At 43.3% G+C, this 18878-nt stretch overlaps 1 protein-coding gene across 1 annotated transcript in view; it reads right to left on the reverse strand.

Annotated features, from left to right (window-relative positions):
- The window catches only part of SMARCA2 (SWI/SNF related, matrix associated, actin dependent regulator of chromatin, subfamily a, member 2), a 171478-nt gene that overhangs the window by 131973 nt on the left and 20627 nt on the right, over positions 1 to 18878 (reverse strand). The window contains exons 3-5 of the mRNA XM_056848132.1: positions 15944 to 16073; positions 6826 to 7149; positions 4619 to 4720 (exon numbers count right to left, since the gene is read on the reverse strand). Of these exons, the coding sequence (XP_056704110.1) occupies positions 4619 to 4720; positions 6826 to 7149; positions 15944 to 16073 (556 nt within the window). The remainder of the gene's footprint in view (positions 1 to 4618; positions 4721 to 6825; positions 7150 to 15943; positions 16074 to 18878) is intronic.

The raw sequence follows: 18878 nt of genomic DNA on the forward strand, positions 1-18878 counted from the left end.
CAGCTTTCGGTTGAGAGCGGAGGCAAACAGGTCCATGAAGGGGGTTCCGAATTTCCCGGATATTTGCAGGAAGACCCCTGGATTGAGACCCCACTTCGCCTCGTCCAGGTCTTGTTGGCTCAACCAGCCTGCTTGCACATTCAAGACTCCTTGGATGTGTTTCGCCGAGATCGAGGCCAGGTGTTTCTCCGCCCAACTGAGTACCAGTGAAGCTTGTGGAGCAAGGAAGATCGGGAACGACCCTGTTTGTTGATGTGGGCCTTGGTAGCCATGTTGTCGGTTCTGGCGAGGAGATGCGTCCCCTCCAGTTGGGATTCGAAGTGCAGAAGAGCCTTCAGGACAGCCATGACCTCCAGGAAGTTGATACTCTTCCCCTTCTCAGACGGTCCCCAAGTCCCTTGAGCCGGCTGGTTCTGTAATGTGGCCCCCCAGTCTGACAGACTGGTGACCGTGAACAGCTGGACCGGTGTCTCGTGAAGGAAGATGAAACCCTTTGATAGGTCGTTTGGATTGGTCCACCATCTTAGACCCAATCGAAGTTCCTTGGACAAAGGCAGAGACCTGTTCCTCTTCCGTACGATGTCCTGTTGATGAGGACTTAGAAACTACTGGAGGGGTCTCGAGTAGAACCGGGCCCAGGGGACGGCCGGGATACAGGCAATCATGTGGCCCTGTAGCTTGGCCAGAGTCATGAGGTGAGCAGAATGAGCAGTCATGATCATCTTGGTCATGGCAGTTATGGCGGTTATCTTTTCCGGAGGAAGGATGAGGGAGTTCAGGGTTGTATCGATAATGACTCCCAGGTGGACCAGTCTCTGAGAAGGCTGTAGGAGACTCTTGTCCCAGTTGACAAGGAAACCATGGGACCTGAGTAACTGGGTGACATACTGAGTGTGCACCAGGCAGATCTCTTGACAGAGCACAGATAAGAATGTCCTCCAGATACGGGAGTACCTGGACTCCCTGTCTTCAAGCTATGGCTACCAGGGTCACTAAGATCTTGGTGAAGACCTGGGGGGGCAAGGATAGACCGAAGGGCAGGGCCCGGAATTGGTAGTGCCGGTCTCGGATCAGGAACCTCAGAAACCTCCAGTGACTGGGATGGATCGGGACATGGAGATAGGCCTCGGTGAGATCTACCAACGTGAGAAAGTCCCCTGGTCTGAGGGCCTCTGTTATTGACTTCAGGGTTTCCATCCTGAATCGCTTCTGGATGATGAATCTGTTGACAAATTTCAGATCCAGAATGGCCCGCCAGTCCGCATTTCTTTTGGGAACAGTGAAAAACACTGAATAAACACCGGAGAAATACTCTGACAGCTCGACTGGCTCTATGGCTTGGATGTCTAGAAGGTGTTGAACCGCTGACATTGTTCGCAGAAGCTTCTCCCCCTGAAGGGGGCGAGGAAAGGAGATGAGACAGTCTGGGGGGAGGTGAGAGAATTTGATCCAGTAACCGTGGTTGATCACTTGAGCTACCCATAGGTCCGAATGGGAAGCCTCCCACTGATCTGCAAATTGACTCAAGTGACCCCCCCACCGGGATAGCCCTGGCATCACTGCTTGGTTTGACGGGAACCGCTATTGGTTCTGTGTGAATTGGCTTGGCTGAAGCGGGGAGAACTTGAGAAGCGTCCACCCCTTTGAAAGGAACCTCTAGACTGAATCCAATGCCCTCTGCGTTGGTCTGAACCTTGAAAAGGGATGAAACGGGCAAAAGGAGTGAGAAGAAGAACCCTTAGGATCTCTACGAATGCTCTTGGGTAAGGCCTTTTTCTTGTCTTTTGTCTCAATGAGTATGGTGTCAAGCTTATCACCGAACAACTTGCCTCCTTAGTACAGAAACCCCATTAATTTTGCTTTAGAGCGTGGGTCCGCCTGCCACTGATGTAGCCATAAAGCTCTCCTGGCTACTGATTGGGTGGCTATGGCCCGTGCTGAGAAGGACAGCGTGTCCAGCGAGTAATCCAACAGGAAGGTAACAGCTTTTAGGACCCTTGAAGCACCCTCCAGGGCCTTCCTGTTCTCCTCTGGGATTAGCTGGTGAAGTTTGTGGGTCCAAACTATAGCTGCCCTGGAAATAAAGGTCAAGGTCACTGAGGCACTAACTGATAGGGCAGAAGCCTCATGAGCCCTTTTGAGGGCTAGCTCTGCCTTTCTATCTAGGGGATCCCTTATGGAACCCATGCCATCTCTAGCCACTAAGTTGTAGGAGTGCAATGCCATAACGGGAGCTTCCACCAGAGGGAGCTGCAAAAGCTGGCTGGAAGCATTAGTGAGGGAGTAAAAAAATTTGGCCACTGCTGGAGCCTGCTTACTTGCTAAAGGTTTCTCCCACTCTGACTTAATGAGGGTGGTAAAGTGGTCAGCCACTGGAATAGCCCTAGAGGGAGTAGAGTGCCTGTGGAAAAACTCTTTAGAGCCTTTCAGCGTCTCTGTGGCCTGAGGGTCCTGACCCTCAGATAGGTCCAAGGCTGCCAGTGCCTTGGATAGCAGAGACTGGAAATCTTCCTGAGAAAACAGCTTCATCTGTTTCTCTTCCTCAGGGGGAAGGTCTTCTTCAGAAGAGAATTCCCCTTCTTCTCTACCCTCGTTGTCTGAAGAGTCAGGGGAGTGACTGTCTGATGAATGCCTGACTGGGATAGCCTTCTGGGCTGCCTTAGTGGGCCAGGGGTTTCTTCCCCCCCACCCATGAACACCCCCATGATCAGAGCTTGTTCCCTCCAGTGGATCATGACTAGGAGGGTTGAAGGGGCTAGCTTCACGAACCGATGGGGCAGGGGAAGTCATCTGTAATGCCTGGAGCCCTTCCACAAAGGCGCCTCTGATTAGCTCTGCTAACTCAGCTCTTAAGGCAGAAAGTCCCCCCTCCACAAAAGAAGACGTGTAGGTCTGTACTTTACTGACCACTGGGCTGGCAGTGCCTAGAGTCATCTGAGAGTCGGCAGAAGCCAGGGCGAACGAAGCCGGGGAGAGCAGGAGGCACTGAGAAGCCGGCTGGGATGTGGGATGTACCACTCTGGAGAGGGGAGTAGCCACAGACATTGAAATAATAAGGCTAGGAGCCGGTGAATGGCTAGGAGCCGCTTTACTCTTTCTGGAGCTTCCCACTCCGCTAGAGGTCTCTCCCGAGCATTTGATCTTCTTCGCTCCTTTGTCTGCCTTCTGCAGAGTTTTCTTGTGTTTTCCCCCCTTGCTCAGAGAATGGACACTCTTCTTGTTCAAGCCTGTTTTGTCTGGTGCGGCATTCTTGTCGCTAGAGGCATTCTGGCAGCTAGAGGGGCCGGCCCGATCCTGGTTTGCAGCCGTTAGCAAGCCCGAATCAAGATCCTCTGGCGAGATATACTCGTCGGTAGGATTTGCTGCCATGTTGTTTCAGCGGGGAAAAAGGTGGCCTAGCTAAAAAGCCTGGGGCCAAAGGAGCCGGGCAGGGAAGACAAAACGGACAGGGGGAAAACAGACAAATACTAGGACAACAAGACAAACTATACTCTAGAGACTATCTATGACTAACACAAGACTCAAAAACTTCCAAACTATCTACACTAACTAAGAGCAGCAGAGAGCTGCTGAAAACCTTGCTTCCCTATCGAAAGGCAGGAAACAAAACTGGAGCTCAAGAGGAAGGAGGGGCTATTTTTCCCGGGAGACAGGAAGGTTAGAGTTTTTGTGTTCCTGCCTCCCTGACAAAGAAAAGGAAATAACCCGAGCTGAAGACGCCCTCCTCCCTCCGAGCGAGAATAGAAGACATTATCCCTTGCTGCCTTTCATTTTAAAAAATTGTCCCGTATTCTGGAGCATTGGTTCTTTTTCGTGACTAGTGTTCCTTAATTATTCTTATATTGTTCTTTATGCAAATATGTAAAAAATAATACTGATGAGTGAGGGGAAAAAACAAGTTAAACCCTAGGGGCTTCCACATAATTGATATAAACTAACCCACTTCTTGTTATCACCACCATCCAATTGAATTATTTTTAATCAGGTTCCTGAAGCTCATCAGGAAAAGGCATCAGAACTCTTCATTTGTTATTGACACATCTTGTGTATACTGTAAATAAAATTGCTTGGGATATCAGGAACTGAAAGAGTGGGGTTTTCCAAAATTTATTCAAAGGAGTCTATATGCTACTGAAAGATTTCCCATTGAAACAATAAATGGACTCCATCTCCCAAAAGAAAGGTAGAACAGACAATGAAGAAGCTATTAAAAATCAGGCTGAATTTTTTTTTTTTTAAGAGACACAATATTTTCCAATAGGCGTGTTGCTGCAAAAAAGTAATAGATGAATATTTCCAGGAGTAGAAAAATCAAACACTTTTCTTGGAAGGAAAGCTTTCACCAGCTCTATAGTCCGTGCTTAAGCAGCAATAAACTATTATTAGCACAGGAGAACTCTTATGTGTGCAGATATATCAGGAAAGGGGCTTTAGGGGCAGTGCACTTTGGCCCCTGGAGGAGCTCCCACTGATGCAGAACCATACCACAATTTTTTTTAATCAAATGTGAGTTTTTAGTGGGAACAAGGAACACTGCTTTTGCTCTCCCCCCTTCTTTCCCAGGCCCAACCATATAAATGTCTTCATTTAAGTTTGATATGCTATAGAACAGGTTTACCTTCTGGCCAAGTTTTTGTGGCCATAGCAGCTGCATGTCCTGGCATTCCTGAAGCAGCTCCTGGCCCAGCTGTGGAGCCACACAATGGCAGAATCCCCATCACTGCAAGTAGTAGATGAAGAGATGAAATTAACCCCTTTCCCTAGAAATAGCTTTTAAGGCCATTGAGAGGAAACAGGATAATGAAGGATTATTCTATAGCTTAAAATGCAAGCCTATTGAAACACTGCAAAAATTAAACATTGTTTGAAAAAGATAATTTTTTGCTACAGTACATGTAGTTGTTGCAATACGCTAAGTCTCTTTAAAGTCGACAGCTGCCTGTACACGTGCAATCTCCAATGTGGGCCCTGTCTTGCCTGAGATGTTCAGGAACGCTCCCACATTTCTGTCATTCTGTGAACTGATTGCAACAGAATTGTTAAGGAGGGCATTTTTCAAAAGGAAGCAGACCTATAGTATAACGGAATGGTTCAGATGCTTCTTTAGAAAAGGAACAGGATTGTAGTCTATTCTAACGTTTATTGTATGTTTCCCCCTGCTTTTACTGCACTGTCCTCTACTCTTGCAATGTCATTTTCTGCATTGTTTATGATATCTTATATGCCCAGTACCTTTCTTTTTTGTGTTGTTTTTCTAACGTCTGTAATACTAGTCCTATTGTATTGCTAATTGTATGTCTTCCTTTGTCTGATTACATTGTTTTATATTGTGTGATCTGCCTTGAGTCTAAGAGAGAAAACAGGCTAGCTAAATAAATAAAATCTTTATTTAGAAATATATTACATAAATAATATAAACTTTCTATAGCCTTCATACATAATGATTTAAAGTGTTTGCAAAAGCTCAAAGCTAATCACATGCCAAGAAGCCACAATCTAAGTCACTTGCATAGAAAGATACCATGGGGATCAACACAGCCCCGTTTCTTCCCTCCCTGTTACCTCAATGCATGCACACATACATGTGTGGAAAATAACACAAAGGCATTATAGGGATGCAATTCCTGCGGACATTCCCTCTCTCCATACAGCCCTTCTTCTCCACATGCTTGAAGTTACTCAAGATTCAGATTCTGAGTAACCCATGGAGAAGAAAGCATGGATGGAAATATGAGACATACACAGACCTACCAACCCCCTATAATATCCTAGAGCACATAAAAGCAGTATAGTTATGTGAACACATTAAGACTGAGGGAAATAACAAACTGGGCTCTACTGTGCTCTATGGCAATTCCCATGCAATGCACTGTACCCTCACATCATCACACATCATGCTCCGATTATAATGATGGCTCCCTGCAAGTCTAGGGCAGAAAACACGGAAACTCAGACAACAGAAGGATTTAGCCATACTTTAAGAGTTCTCCAGAAATTCAGTAAAAATGTAAATTAAAAAGTGATGAATAAGTTGGCCAAAAGGATAATCTTGCAGTACTGAAAGTCTTTTTGTTCCCCTCAATAGACTTCTGCAGTAGCAATGTACTTGATCTCTGTGCCACCAATATCTGCATATCTATATGGCAAAAGATTCTCTACCTTCTTGTGCACTACCTGGATTCCCCTGCTGCTGTACTTTCCCTTAACTGATATGTCATGTTCCTTTCTCTTCCACAAATTGTTCTACATTCCACTTACTATATTTGGCTGCTTTGTCTAGTAGTCTACTGACTTTATTGCCTGCATCTATAGAGCTAAAGGTGGGAGAAACAGGTGAGCAGTTTGTGCTGGTCGTTTTTACTGGCACTTGATTCTATTTGAAGACTTAAGCAATTCAAAGGAAAAAGAAAGTGGCACCCTTCCCCCCTCAAATAATACTGATATGTTCACACAAGGAATAATTGTCAGGAAATGGGTACCATGAGGTGTATCTCCCCTAACCACAATTCTCTCCTGTCAATCTTCCTATACAGCAACAGAAGAACGAGAAGGAAAAATACTCCTGTTGCTGTGCTGTGTCACGTTTGGGGCAATGTGAACAGTTTCTTGCTCACCTAGCCCCCAAACCTAGCTATCAGAGTAATAAATGCAGTATTTCCCAATCTTGTATCTCCCCCTACAAACTTCTCACTTCCTTATACGAACCCAATTTGTTTTTTAATAAGTATAAAGAAACAAACAGCAAGACTGCAATGTGTCCATATGTATGGCACAAGAATAAACTGAAAAGGGAGCTGGCCAATAAACAGTGTGCAATTATTTTACCAGCTGTCTTGTTGTAAAGAGTCTGTTGCTGTTGAATCCCAGGCAGCGTCCTCTTTCCTTGTACAGCAAGTTGAAGATTTTCAGGTAATGGTTGACCTCTAGCAAGCATTTTGTATGCTAGAATCTGTGCTCGGAGTTGATGCAGCTGAACAGGACTAAAAGGTGAAGGGCCTCTGTTGGGTTGGCTCATAACTTGTGGATCTCCTGGGATCATGGGTCCTGGCTGGCTTGGTGGCATCTGGGGTGGAGTTGGTCCTCCTCCAGACATTGGACTGGACACATGCTCTGGTGGTCCCAAAGGAGATGGATGAGGAGACATATAGCCTAATGAAGAAAACAAGAATATTCAATTGTTATTTTTCCTTAATTTAGTCATTAAGAATTGCCTATAGAATAAATATATGAAGCAAGCACATTACTGTGGCCTCAACAAATATTCCCTGTTATTAGGCCTCAGCTAATTTTTGTCCTTATCTCAAATAATTTGACTGTTTACTAAAAGCTACAATTAAAATAATAATTAACAGGCTTTAATGGCTTTCCAAACAACAACAAATAAGAGCATAAAATGTTAGTCAATGCCAAGTTTCTTCCTTTAAATTTATCAGATGGCCACTTGGAAATTAATTCCTTTGACTGGTAATAAAAACTTTCACATATCTAAGTTAAATACACCATAACATACACGTATATCCAAAACTCTGCTGTTCCTCTACAGTGCATTTAATAATGCACCAACCAGTAAGAGGTTAGAGACACAGCTTGCAATCTATCAAAGTTCAATGCTGCATGATTGACTATCAGACATTTTATAGCACAGCTGAAGGATTCAATGGATATTTTGGCTATGCATAAATTACAGTTTCTGTAAAAACAATGACAATTACTTCCCTCTTAACCCTATCCTGGCATTAGTTCTGTTCCAGCACTGGTAGCCTGATAACTTGGCAAACATGATAGAGAAAGTCTTGCTACAGGGACTCAAGCCTTTTCATGGCTCCAGGCAAAGAGGCTGCGGGAACTGCGCTATCTAAAAAGATGCTCACACCAAAATGTACACATATTAGGCAACTGTGCTGCTAGAAGTTACTGTTAGCTTTCCCCAGGTACTGCTTGAAGTAACCTGAAGCATCAGTTATATCAAAGATGTACAAAGGCACAAAAAAAGATCATTCATACTGTATAGTATGACAGCTTTATGATACTGCCTCTAGCTCTAAAAAAACTACTGCCCATATACAACCTTCATGCCTCCCCTAGCAATGGATGGGAATCACCCAAAGCTTCAAGATGCTCTTCCCTCAGAGTGAGAATTGCAAACTGCTGTACCCCACGCTACTGAAGCACATACCAAAATGATGAGGGGATTAGAGCAACTACCCTATGAGGAGAGGTTAAAAGACTTTGGGCTGTTTAGCTTGGAAAGAAGGTTAAGGGGAGACATGATAGAGGTCTATAAAATTATGCATGGTGTGGAGAGAGTGCACAGGGAAAAGCTTTTCTCCCTTTCTCATAATACTAGAACACGGGGTCATCTGCTGAAGCTGGAGGGTGAGAGATTCAAAACAGATAAAAGGAAGTATTTCTTCACACAACGCATAGTTAAATTGTGGAACTCCCGGCCCTGGGATGTGGTGATGGCTGCCAACTTGGAAGGCTTTAAGAGGGGAATGGAAATGTTCATGGAGGATAGGGCTATCCTTGGTAATAGTAAAAAATGAATACTAGTCATGATGCATACCTACTCTGTCTAGTATCAGAGGAGCATGTCTATGATATTAGGTGCTTTGGAACACAGGCAGGATGCTGCTGCAGTCATCTTGTTTGTGGGCTTCCTAGAGGTACCGGATTGGTCACTGTGTGGACTTGATGGGCCTTGGTCTGATCCAGCATGGCTTTTCTTATGTTCTTACCTTAGCCCCAAACAATATGTTACATTTAACATGTGACCGGCGGCGGCGCCACGCACAAGGCATGATCAGGTGGGGTGTGGGGTAGAAGGCGGGACAGCCCGCCCATCAGCTGGCCGGCGGGAGCGCGCTGGGAGAGGGCCCCGCAGGCGAATTACCGTATTGACCCGGGTATAAGCCGAGGTGAGTTTTTTAAGCCAAAAATCATGGCTAAAAAACTCGGCTTATACTCGAGTATATACGGTAGCCTAATAACCTCCACAGGCCTCAATTTCCTAAGTGGCAAGTGAGAAAAGCCTTTGTGGTTACATCTGTTTCAGGAACTTTAGTGAAAGAAGAACTATACCTATTTGAACAGCTAGATTCAAGTCCAGTAATACCTTAGAGTCCAACAAGGTTTTGGGGGGTATAACCTTTCAAGAGTCAAAGCTCCCTTCATCAGTTCTGACAAAGGGAGCTTTGACTCTCAAAAGCTCATACCCAAAAAATCTTTTTGGTCTCTTAAGGTGCTACTGGACTTGAGTCCAGCTGTTCTACTGCAGACCAACATGGCTATCCTCTCTACCTACCTGAAACCATTACGCTTATCACCTTTACTGAAGCCATTATGCTTTTATACTTCTAAATAAACTATGTTTAAGGGAAAGCAACTGTTTTATTTAGAATAAAGAATTCTAAGCCAAGAGCCTTTAGTGGCAGAAAAAATAGGTAGGAAATGCTACGGAAGGCAAGGAGGCAGCATAGCACACATCACCTCAGAACACTACTAAGAGGTGCCTTAACTGATAGGCTGCCAACTCTGGGTTGGGAAATTCCTGGAAATTGGGGTGTGTGGAGGCTGGGGTGGACCTCAGCAGGGTATAATGCCACAGAATCCACTCTCTAAAGCAGCCATTTTTCCAGAGGGAAAAATTTCTATTGCATGGAGATTGGTTGTAATACCAAGAGATCTCCAGGCCCCACCTGGAGGTTGGCAACCCTATTTACATGTGCTACATATAAAGGAGGCTCAGAAAAGAGCAAAACCTTACATTAGTTTTCACCATTTGGAAAGTAGAAAAAATAAAAGTTGAAAACAAAAAATGATAAACATGTAGCAAACAAAAATAATTATTTGGACTTAGAAGCAGTCTTTTTATAGTTACAGTATTAAAGACTCAGATTTGAATACTGTATTAAACGTCAAGATACAGAAAACACTGAAATCGTCAATACTGTATTACTGTCACACACATAGTATGTCATTAACTGTGACAAGATTTGTCACATTGAAACTTATACATATCCTTAAATATGTTGAGTATCTCTATACAATACTCAGAAATTATCATTATCCAGTGCTGTAGATTTTTGTGTGAGACAATGTTCATACGATAGTTCTTTGAAAGCTTTGGAAAACAAATCTGCCTCAGTAAGACCACCAAAACCTAGTTTATCTATAAACTCACTGAGTATACTTGAACAAGCTGGTCATTTCCAAGCCTCTGTCTTCTCATCTGGGAATTATAGTAAGAATGACCTATCTGCCATTGTCATTCTAAGGATGAATGATATAGATATAGTAAAAAACTCATGATGTATTCAGTCATGCCACACTGAAATCAGCAGGACTTGCATAATTATAAGAGCTCTAGCCAAAAGTCACTAGCTACCACAGACTTAGGGCCACCAACCTCCAGGTGGTAGCTGGAGATCGCATGCTATTACAACTGATCTCCAGGCAAGAGAGGTCAGTTCCTTTGGAGAAAATGGCTGCTTTGACAATTGGATTCTATAGCATTGAAGTCCCTCCCTTCTCCAAACCCTGCCCTCCTCAGGCTTCACCCCCAAAATCTCCAGGTATTTCACAACCCTATATAGGCTGCAAACAGTATGAAAACTAAGACATGACATTGCCACTTTTTGACTGATGTAAGCAGCTACCCACATTAAGTATGTACAGTATAAGCAATTTTTGGAAATCACAAGGTAAAACCTAGGTCTAGGATTATAGGTCCCCCCCAAAAGGCATTTTAACATTCAAAAGGCAGAAGCTTAGTACCATTATATTTAAAATCCTAAACACTTAGGCTTACTTCTACATTAATAAAGTATAAGCAGACAATGTACTTAAACTTTCCTTACAAATACATCAAACTGTCACACTACACTACAATAATCCTGTCTGCTGTTGTTTTTTTAAACCAAGCACTGCAGTCTTTTTATATTAGTCCACAGGAGCCAGCATGTTAATCATCTCTCTGCCAACAACCCCAGCTAGTCCTTCTGTTTTTCTATCCTTCTTTCCCCCTTAAACAAAACTGGTTTCAAAATTCTCCACACTGGCCTGTTCCATAGTTTAATAATAGTTAGCAGTACAAGCAGAACACTGTTGCAAGAACTGCCCAAACTGTAAGTAGTAAAGTGATTGCAGATTTGGCTTCTGCTGTAAGTTTTCATATTTTGCTGTGAAAAGTTCCAGTCCACACCATAATGAGGCAAAGAGAGGCTGCAGATTTTGACTGCCCTTAAGAGCAGTAAAATGAAAGACAAACTACTTTCAGCCATAGCTACAATTTTTGGGAGGTTTTCCTGCACAATAAGTTGCCAGGTCCCCCTTCGCCACCGGCGGGAGATTTTTGGGGTGGAGCCTGAGGAGGGTGGGGTTTGGGGAGGAACTTTAATGCCACAGAGTTCAATTGCCAAAGCGGCCATTTTTCTCCAGGTGAACTGATCTCTATCGGCTGGAGATCAGTTGAATTAGCAGGAGATCTCCTGCTACTACCTGGCAGTTGGCAACCCTACTGCACAAGTCCTATTAAAATGAATGAGATCTTCCCATTCACAGCCCCATCCATTTCAGTGAGGATTGTTCAGAAGAACCTTCCCCAGGTAAACTGCCCCATGGCAATAAGTGGGAAGGAGTTCTAGTTAGGTTTTCTGCATCAGGAACCAAAATGTTCCTGCTATCCACCAGTGATTGCTCCCATAATAATATAGTAACCCAAACAGAAACTACAACATATAATCAGTGCACAATGTTAAACTCTCAGCAATCTAGGTGTGCTATATGTCCCGATTTGTAGGTTTGTATGTGTGTGTAAGTAACATAGGACATGCTTTTATGATGCAACAGTGTCGCTGCTTAAATACCCCTGCTTATCCAGGAAGAAGAAGGCCATTGCACTAATTGCAACTTCCTTTTTTTTTAAAAGAAGACACATTGAGATGCTGTACCACCCTACAGAGTTCAACAGCACAGGAACATTTTGAGATTGTTTTTAAAATAAATAACACCTGAAAGCCACATATAAATCCTAAATGGTATTACCATTGCAACTGTGATTTCTTTGGGGGAAGAACCATAAATGATGCACTTCTGTTACTACTCACATACTTTTTAAAACTGCCAGAAATTTCAGAATATTTTACACCAACCTTCTGTTCTTACAGCACACATATACAGTATGTGCTACTATATGACTTTTAATAATATCTAGTCCAGAAATAAAAGTCTGTGTAACCCTATATTTTTCTTCAAGGAAGCGCAAATGAAAACTTCAAACTAAAGCAGGCCTGCATAACCTTTGACCCACCAAGTCAAACACAGCCCACAGCCATGTTCTACTATCTGTTGTAGTGCAAACAGAGAGGAAAAGGGGAGTGATCCATAAGGCATAATTGGTTTGCATCTACACATTTCATGGATTTTAACTTGTACAGGCCCAAGTTAAAGTGATAGTGGAGCTACTATGGCAAATACAGAGGGGGGGGGGGAGTCATTTGCTTCATTCTTGAGAAATAGCTAATTTCAACACAAGAAGGTATTTGACCTGTACAAGAACATGTTCTTTCTCTTGGATTTCAGAGCCAAACTACATATGATACAAGAGATCTGTGATTAGAATCTCTCAGGGTAGCAGGGTATGTGTGTGTACATGCATGTGTGTTCAAGACAGCACAGTCTGGGGGGCAGAATCCAACCTCAACCATGGCACAGGAAGAATGGGGGTTTGACCCCTTCCTTCTCCACCGTTTACCCAACCCAAATCCACTGCCCTGCTCTCAGGGCTGCTGTTAATCACAAACAGCTAATAAGAGTACCTGTATGTCTTCTCCTATAGGTAGGGTTGCCAGGTGCCTGGTGGTGGCAGGCAAACCCCCAGCAATTCACCCCTCTGCCCGCCAACCAGCTGAGGGTCGGCAGGCAAACGTGCATGCACACACACTGCGGCACGTCACTTCCAGTTTACATAGGGTTGCCAACTGCCAGGTAGTAGCAGGAGATCTGCTAATTCAACTGATCTCCAGCCGATATAAATCAGATCACCTGGAGAAAAATGGCTGCTTTGGCAACTGAACTCTATGGCATTGAAGACCCTCCCCTCCCCAAACCCCACCCTCTTCAGGCTCCGCCCCCAAAATCTCCCACCGGTTTCAAAGAAGGACCTGACAACCCTAGGTTTACAACCAGAAGTGCCACCTCGTGAGGGGCCTTATACCACTCAAACTCCCAGTTTGAGTGGTAAAGGGCCGCTTGCGATGCGGCACTTCCGGGTGTAAACGCATCACAAGCGGCCCTTTACCACTCAAACTGGGAGTTTGAATGGTATAAGGCCCCTCGCGAGGCAGCACTTCCGGTTGTAAAACAGAAGTGACGCACACGTGCTTCGGCACGCGCTATCCCTTAGGCTCTGCCCCAAAAGCCTCCCGCCGGAGGAGAGGGGGGACCTGGCAGCCCTACCTATAGGACAAAAAAGAAGCTCCAGGGAAAAGGCAATTTGCACTAGGAAATCAGCATGGTGAAAGAAAAAGTTAATTCTATCTGTAGCCCCAGTCTGAATCTTCTTCCCTTCATGGCTGTTTTTGCCTTAAAAGAAAACTCAGTACCTAATAAGAGATCTCTTGCACCACTGTATATGTAGTTTGGCCCTCAGAGAACTGAGAAAACAAGAAATCTGTCTTTGCATCTTGGTTAGCAAAGGGAGGCATAACCACAATCACAGCAGAATTATATCACAATGTACCCTCTAACACTAGAAATAATAATATTCAATGTGAATACAGGACTAACTAATAACGATGGTATTCAATTACACCAGTTATTTGTGCTGTAAACGTAAATCATGCCTCAAGGAATTAACTATTCCTATTCTCTTGCACCTGGGCAAAGATGTTTACTGTCCCTCAGCATCGCTCTGACACAACCCAAGTAGCTTGGGGACCTGTTAGGTTGTGTTCCTGAGACAAATGACAGCTGAATAGCCCTGCTGTTTAGTTTTTGCTAAGAATCCAAGCACTTTGTCTGAGAATCTACTTATACAGTCCAAACAGGTAAAAGGTTCATAACACATTGTAGCATTTAATTTTTAATGAACAAAGCACAATTCTCAAGGGGGGGAAAGCTTCAATTTATTCATCCTACCACCACAGAGATCACCTCTGTCCTACAGAAATGAAGTCTAAGGGATGAAGCCCATTGGTTTCTCATCATGAAGTAAGATTAGGCAATCATCTTGTGACAAAAACTTGCATAGAGGTCATCCGTGTTGGATTCAACACATCCACATAACACTGGAATTCACAACAGAATGGAGAACACTACCATAGCCAATAAATCTGGAGACCTAACTAGAGGACCACGCATGGCAAAAGGAGGCTCACAAAGAATTCGAACTCTGGGTGGGGTTCTTGAAAAAAAGAACTTTCGAAATTCCTCATTTGTAATTGTAAAAAGATCAACACCAAAGAGGAAGATGCACAAAATTTACTGCCTTCTGTTTGGATGTCTGTCCTCTTCAACATCAGCATCTAAAAATTACTCACCTACAAAGCTGCTACTAGTTTTCTTTTTAGGAAAATATGTGAACAAAAGTTTCCACCATTCTACATTTGTTTGAGGACTGACTGACCATTTTTAATTTTCCAAGTTTTGCCTGCACAAAAACCTATCAAGTAAGCAACGGTTATCTCCAATTAAGAGGTGGGGACTAATGAATCCCTGGCAAGGTGGAATTCAGCACCATGTCTCTGAGGCCTAAGTACAATTCTGAACACTAAAGAATGCCTGATTTGTGATGGCAGCATCATAAGAAATTAGAACTGTTAGAGCTCAAGGCAGTTGTTATGGTAATTGTCAGAAAACTATTCTCAAAATGGTCACAGGTTAACGATGGCTGTGTGATATACAGAACTAGAGTTCAGATCATTGGATCTAAAAGTAACCATAAAACACAAAATATCCCTATATCTAACAGCCATAGGCCACAACCACAATATAAGGGTCCACAAACCCAGGGAACCCCCCAAATTTGCAGAAAAATCTTAATTTTTAAGCAATTTAATTTTGAGGTAAAATTCCCCCTGCCCCCACAAAGAAGCCATGGCGGCACCCAAGAGATGGTTAATCATAAACCTGCAGCTGGTTCTTGTTTGTCTCTTCCCCCTCCCCCCGAACAAGCACTACTCCCTCCCCCTGGCTGTGATGGTAGTGGTGCACAAGTGGTGAAGACTGTGGCAGCAAGCCAGACCTGTCCATAGAAGGTGGAGAGCCACAGATATTCCCCTTCCTGCAACTCTCCTTCTTGTGGATATCTTTGGATTAAGCAGACAGCCATAAAGAGCACAATCCTATCTTTAGTTCAGTACTAGTGCAAAACAGACTCAGCCTGAGGCCTAGGAGAGCCACTGCCAGTCAATACTGGAAAGCTATAGGTGGCTAATTGACAAATTAAGAAGTCCCTAGTCAAATCTCACCTCTGATCCAAAGTCATTAGATGGCCACACAGTCTCTGCCTCATATCTGAAATACTGGGATAACATTAATGGCCTACCTTACATGAATGTTGGGAAGACTACAAAAAGATAGTGTATATGAAACATTTTAAAGATTTAACAGCAATATATCCAAGCATTATTATGATCTTAGTATAAGGCAAGGTCATATGAGCCAAGAGACTGCATCCTCTCATCCTTAAAACTGCCTCTCAAACAAACGATGTAACCAAAAAGAGATCCCTCATCTGCATGTTTCTGAAGCTAATGTTTTAAAATAAACACCTCCTGTGCATCATCCCTCCTTCCCCCCACCCACTTCCTCTAGGAGTGCATATTCTTACATACATACCCAAAACGTGTACATTTCTCACTGGGAAACTAGACTGAAGCTTTAAAAATCTTAGACTCATAATGATCTAATATATATATCAAAAGCATATCTTGATATAAACCTTGACTATGCTGATCCATTGGACTTTGAGGCGGCCCCATTCCAGGAAGAGGAGGTCGCATACTTGTTGTCTTCATGGAGTTGCTGTGCAGGTCTTCAACCATTCCTTTCTCATGCAAACCATCGATGGGCTGCAAGATTTAACCAATAAAGAATTTGACATTGTTCCAGAGAATTCCTAGCCCACTATCTACAGGGCTTGTGGAAAGTGACAGTACATGTAGTATTAAAATTCAAAAGCAATATTAAAGTGTGCAACCCCAGAAAAATAAAAAGTGGCACGAACAGTATCCAGTCAACAAAGTGATCAGAATTGCATGCACCATGATAAGGCACCAATATTTTCTGAAACGACACCTTTGATGCACACATACTTTACCTTTATTCTTTTACTACTAGTTGTAAAGAAGCAGCGCTAGAACGTGGAAACACAGCCTCTTCATTTACTTCAGTTCAGGCTATTCCCCAACACTCTCGTCTCGTCTTTAAAGAGCTCTTGTGATATATTCGGACAAGAGTAATGCCAAAGATAACCTTTTACATTTTTGGCAACCACCAAATAGAAGACCACAAAGACCCCTTACACAATCGGGAAGCAAACAGTTAGTGGCTCGGAATCAAAGAGGATCGGTTGGCCTAGGCCCAGCCTCCAAGCAGCAACTGCTGCATTAGGACACCCTAAAGGCCGTTTTTCTTTGAATGTGAACATTCTGTTGCGGGAGTCAACCCTTCCCGAGGGGAAGGAGTGGTAGATAAATTAGCAAAGCACCCTCAGCAAGGAGCACCACTGCCTATGTCTGGGAGGAAAGCGAGGTTTGTGTGCCAGACCCAGCGCTTAAAGGCCAAGAAGGTCTCCGAGCAAGGAGAAAACGAATGGTAAGCAACAGGATACAGGGAGTGTCATACAGTGACAAGATGAAATCTACACTACACATGAGCAACTGGAGGGGAGAAAAGTAAGAGGTCAACGACATGGAAAGGAACCTTAAAATTACAAACCTTGACCTTAAAGAGGGTCTAAAATATTTGCTTCCCTCGCCAGCTGTTAGCTTACAGCACTGTGGAATTGTTATTTCAAGGACAGAAAAATGTTTGGCAGCCGCTCACTGGAAAATGAGCACACTGCTTAAATGCTCCCAGCTTTCTGGAAGAGCCAGTTTCAGCCTCGTCCACACCATCTGAAAGTTTATGTCACAAAATGGATGATGTGTATATATACTGAATGCTATGAAGGGCAACAAGGCAGAGTAAGGGGAGAGCAAAGCTGTGAAGGAACTTACAAGTCTAAGGAAAAAGAGGGCATGGGAGGCTGGCCTGAGGCAAGATGATCAATGTTTTCCAAACTTTTGCTGTACACATTCTGGTATTTGTAAACTAGCTTACCCTCTCCTACCAAAGGGGGGGGAAGGGGGGGGACAAATACCTAGGGTTGCCAGGTCCTCTTTGCCATCAGCGGGAGGTTTTTGGGGCGGAGGCTGAGGAGGGCTGGGTTAGGGGAGGGGAGGGACTTCAATGCCATAGACTCCAATTGCCAAAGCGGCCATTTTCTCCAGGTGAACTGATCTCTATCGGCTGGAGATCAGTTGTAATAGCAGGAGATCTTCTGCTATTACCCGGAGGTTGGCAACCCTACAAATACCTAGCTTTGATGACAGAACCTTCTCAGAAACAAATATAACTTAGTTAAATACATAAAGCTGGCAATTCGCAAATATTAAGCAAGTTTGTTAATGCCATGCTTAAATAAGATTAAGAGCATTAAGAAAACATCAGAATAAGACTTCAGGGCAAAATGGTTGCTTTCACTACAGCGATATCAAAGTGAATGTAAATTACAGTGTTTTGAATTAAGAGGACTGAGCTTCTCATTCCTGTAGAAAAGTAGAATGGAGTTACACCTGTAAAAGTGCCTCATCTGGAGCTCATACTACATTTTACAGTATATTAGATATAAATGAAGGGTATTATTTTCCTTCTTTACTACCAGCATTTAACAAGCTGGGAGGCTTGTGGTTAATTGCATGGGGGAGTGAGAATTTGGAAGTCCCCCCCCCCAACCTCTGGTTTCTTATTAGCTGTTTGGGGCTTAATTCCTCCTCTCTTTTTCCATTTTATTGACTCTTAATGGATCTTCACATTTTGTACTAATGAAGTATATTCAGACTTCATTAGGCCATGGTTTTTGGAGGTAGGGTGGAATACTTCTGCTTCATTTACAAAGCAGAATTTATAAGGTCTTTTTTTTTTTTTTTTTGCATATCTGGGGAGTTCCCCAGATATCTCTATCCCCAAAGTCTCTAGAAACCCCACCATGTTTAGGGACAGCCCCATCGTGCTGCTCGGCATCCACTAATGATGATATAGCAATTGTTCAGAAGAATCCCTGGCAGTTAAGCAGAGTAAAAAATTGAAAAAGAGTCAGAGGACAATGAAGCGAAGCCCTGCAGGATGTATGCTGAAGACATATTAATGAAGATTAGTTGTCTCTTAACACCCTTCAACCAACCAGTTATAATCACAATAATCAAAATGTTACAAGGCTAAAACATGCCAAAAACACTGAATTGAATGCAGTAGCAAAAAGGCAGCATGGATATGGATAGGGTTGCCAACCTCCCATAGGACATGATAGTAAAATGATAAATGGAGAAAAACTGCAGGAATGTTACACACCTAGTCTTACAAATTTCTTTGGCTCTGCACCGTCTGAGTCCTGTGCTAGAAAACTATCTCAAGCATACCTCAAATTTTGTTATTTAGTTCAATTTTCTGTAATTAGAATTCCTTTCAACAGTTGTACAAACTATAATAAGTTTCTGCTTAGCATGGGAAAACATAGTAGCTTCCAAGCTTATCTAATTCAATATTTATCTCAGAAAGCAGTTAATATAAACTGCACAGAGAAGTGTTTAGCATTTTAATATTTATTTATTTAA

This window comes from Euleptes europaea, chromosome 4 (assembly GCF_029931775.1).
Source record: "Euleptes europaea isolate rEulEur1 chromosome 4, rEulEur1.hap1, whole genome shotgun sequence".
NCBI lineage: Eukaryota > Metazoa > Chordata > Lepidosauria > Squamata > Sphaerodactylidae > Euleptes > Euleptes europaea.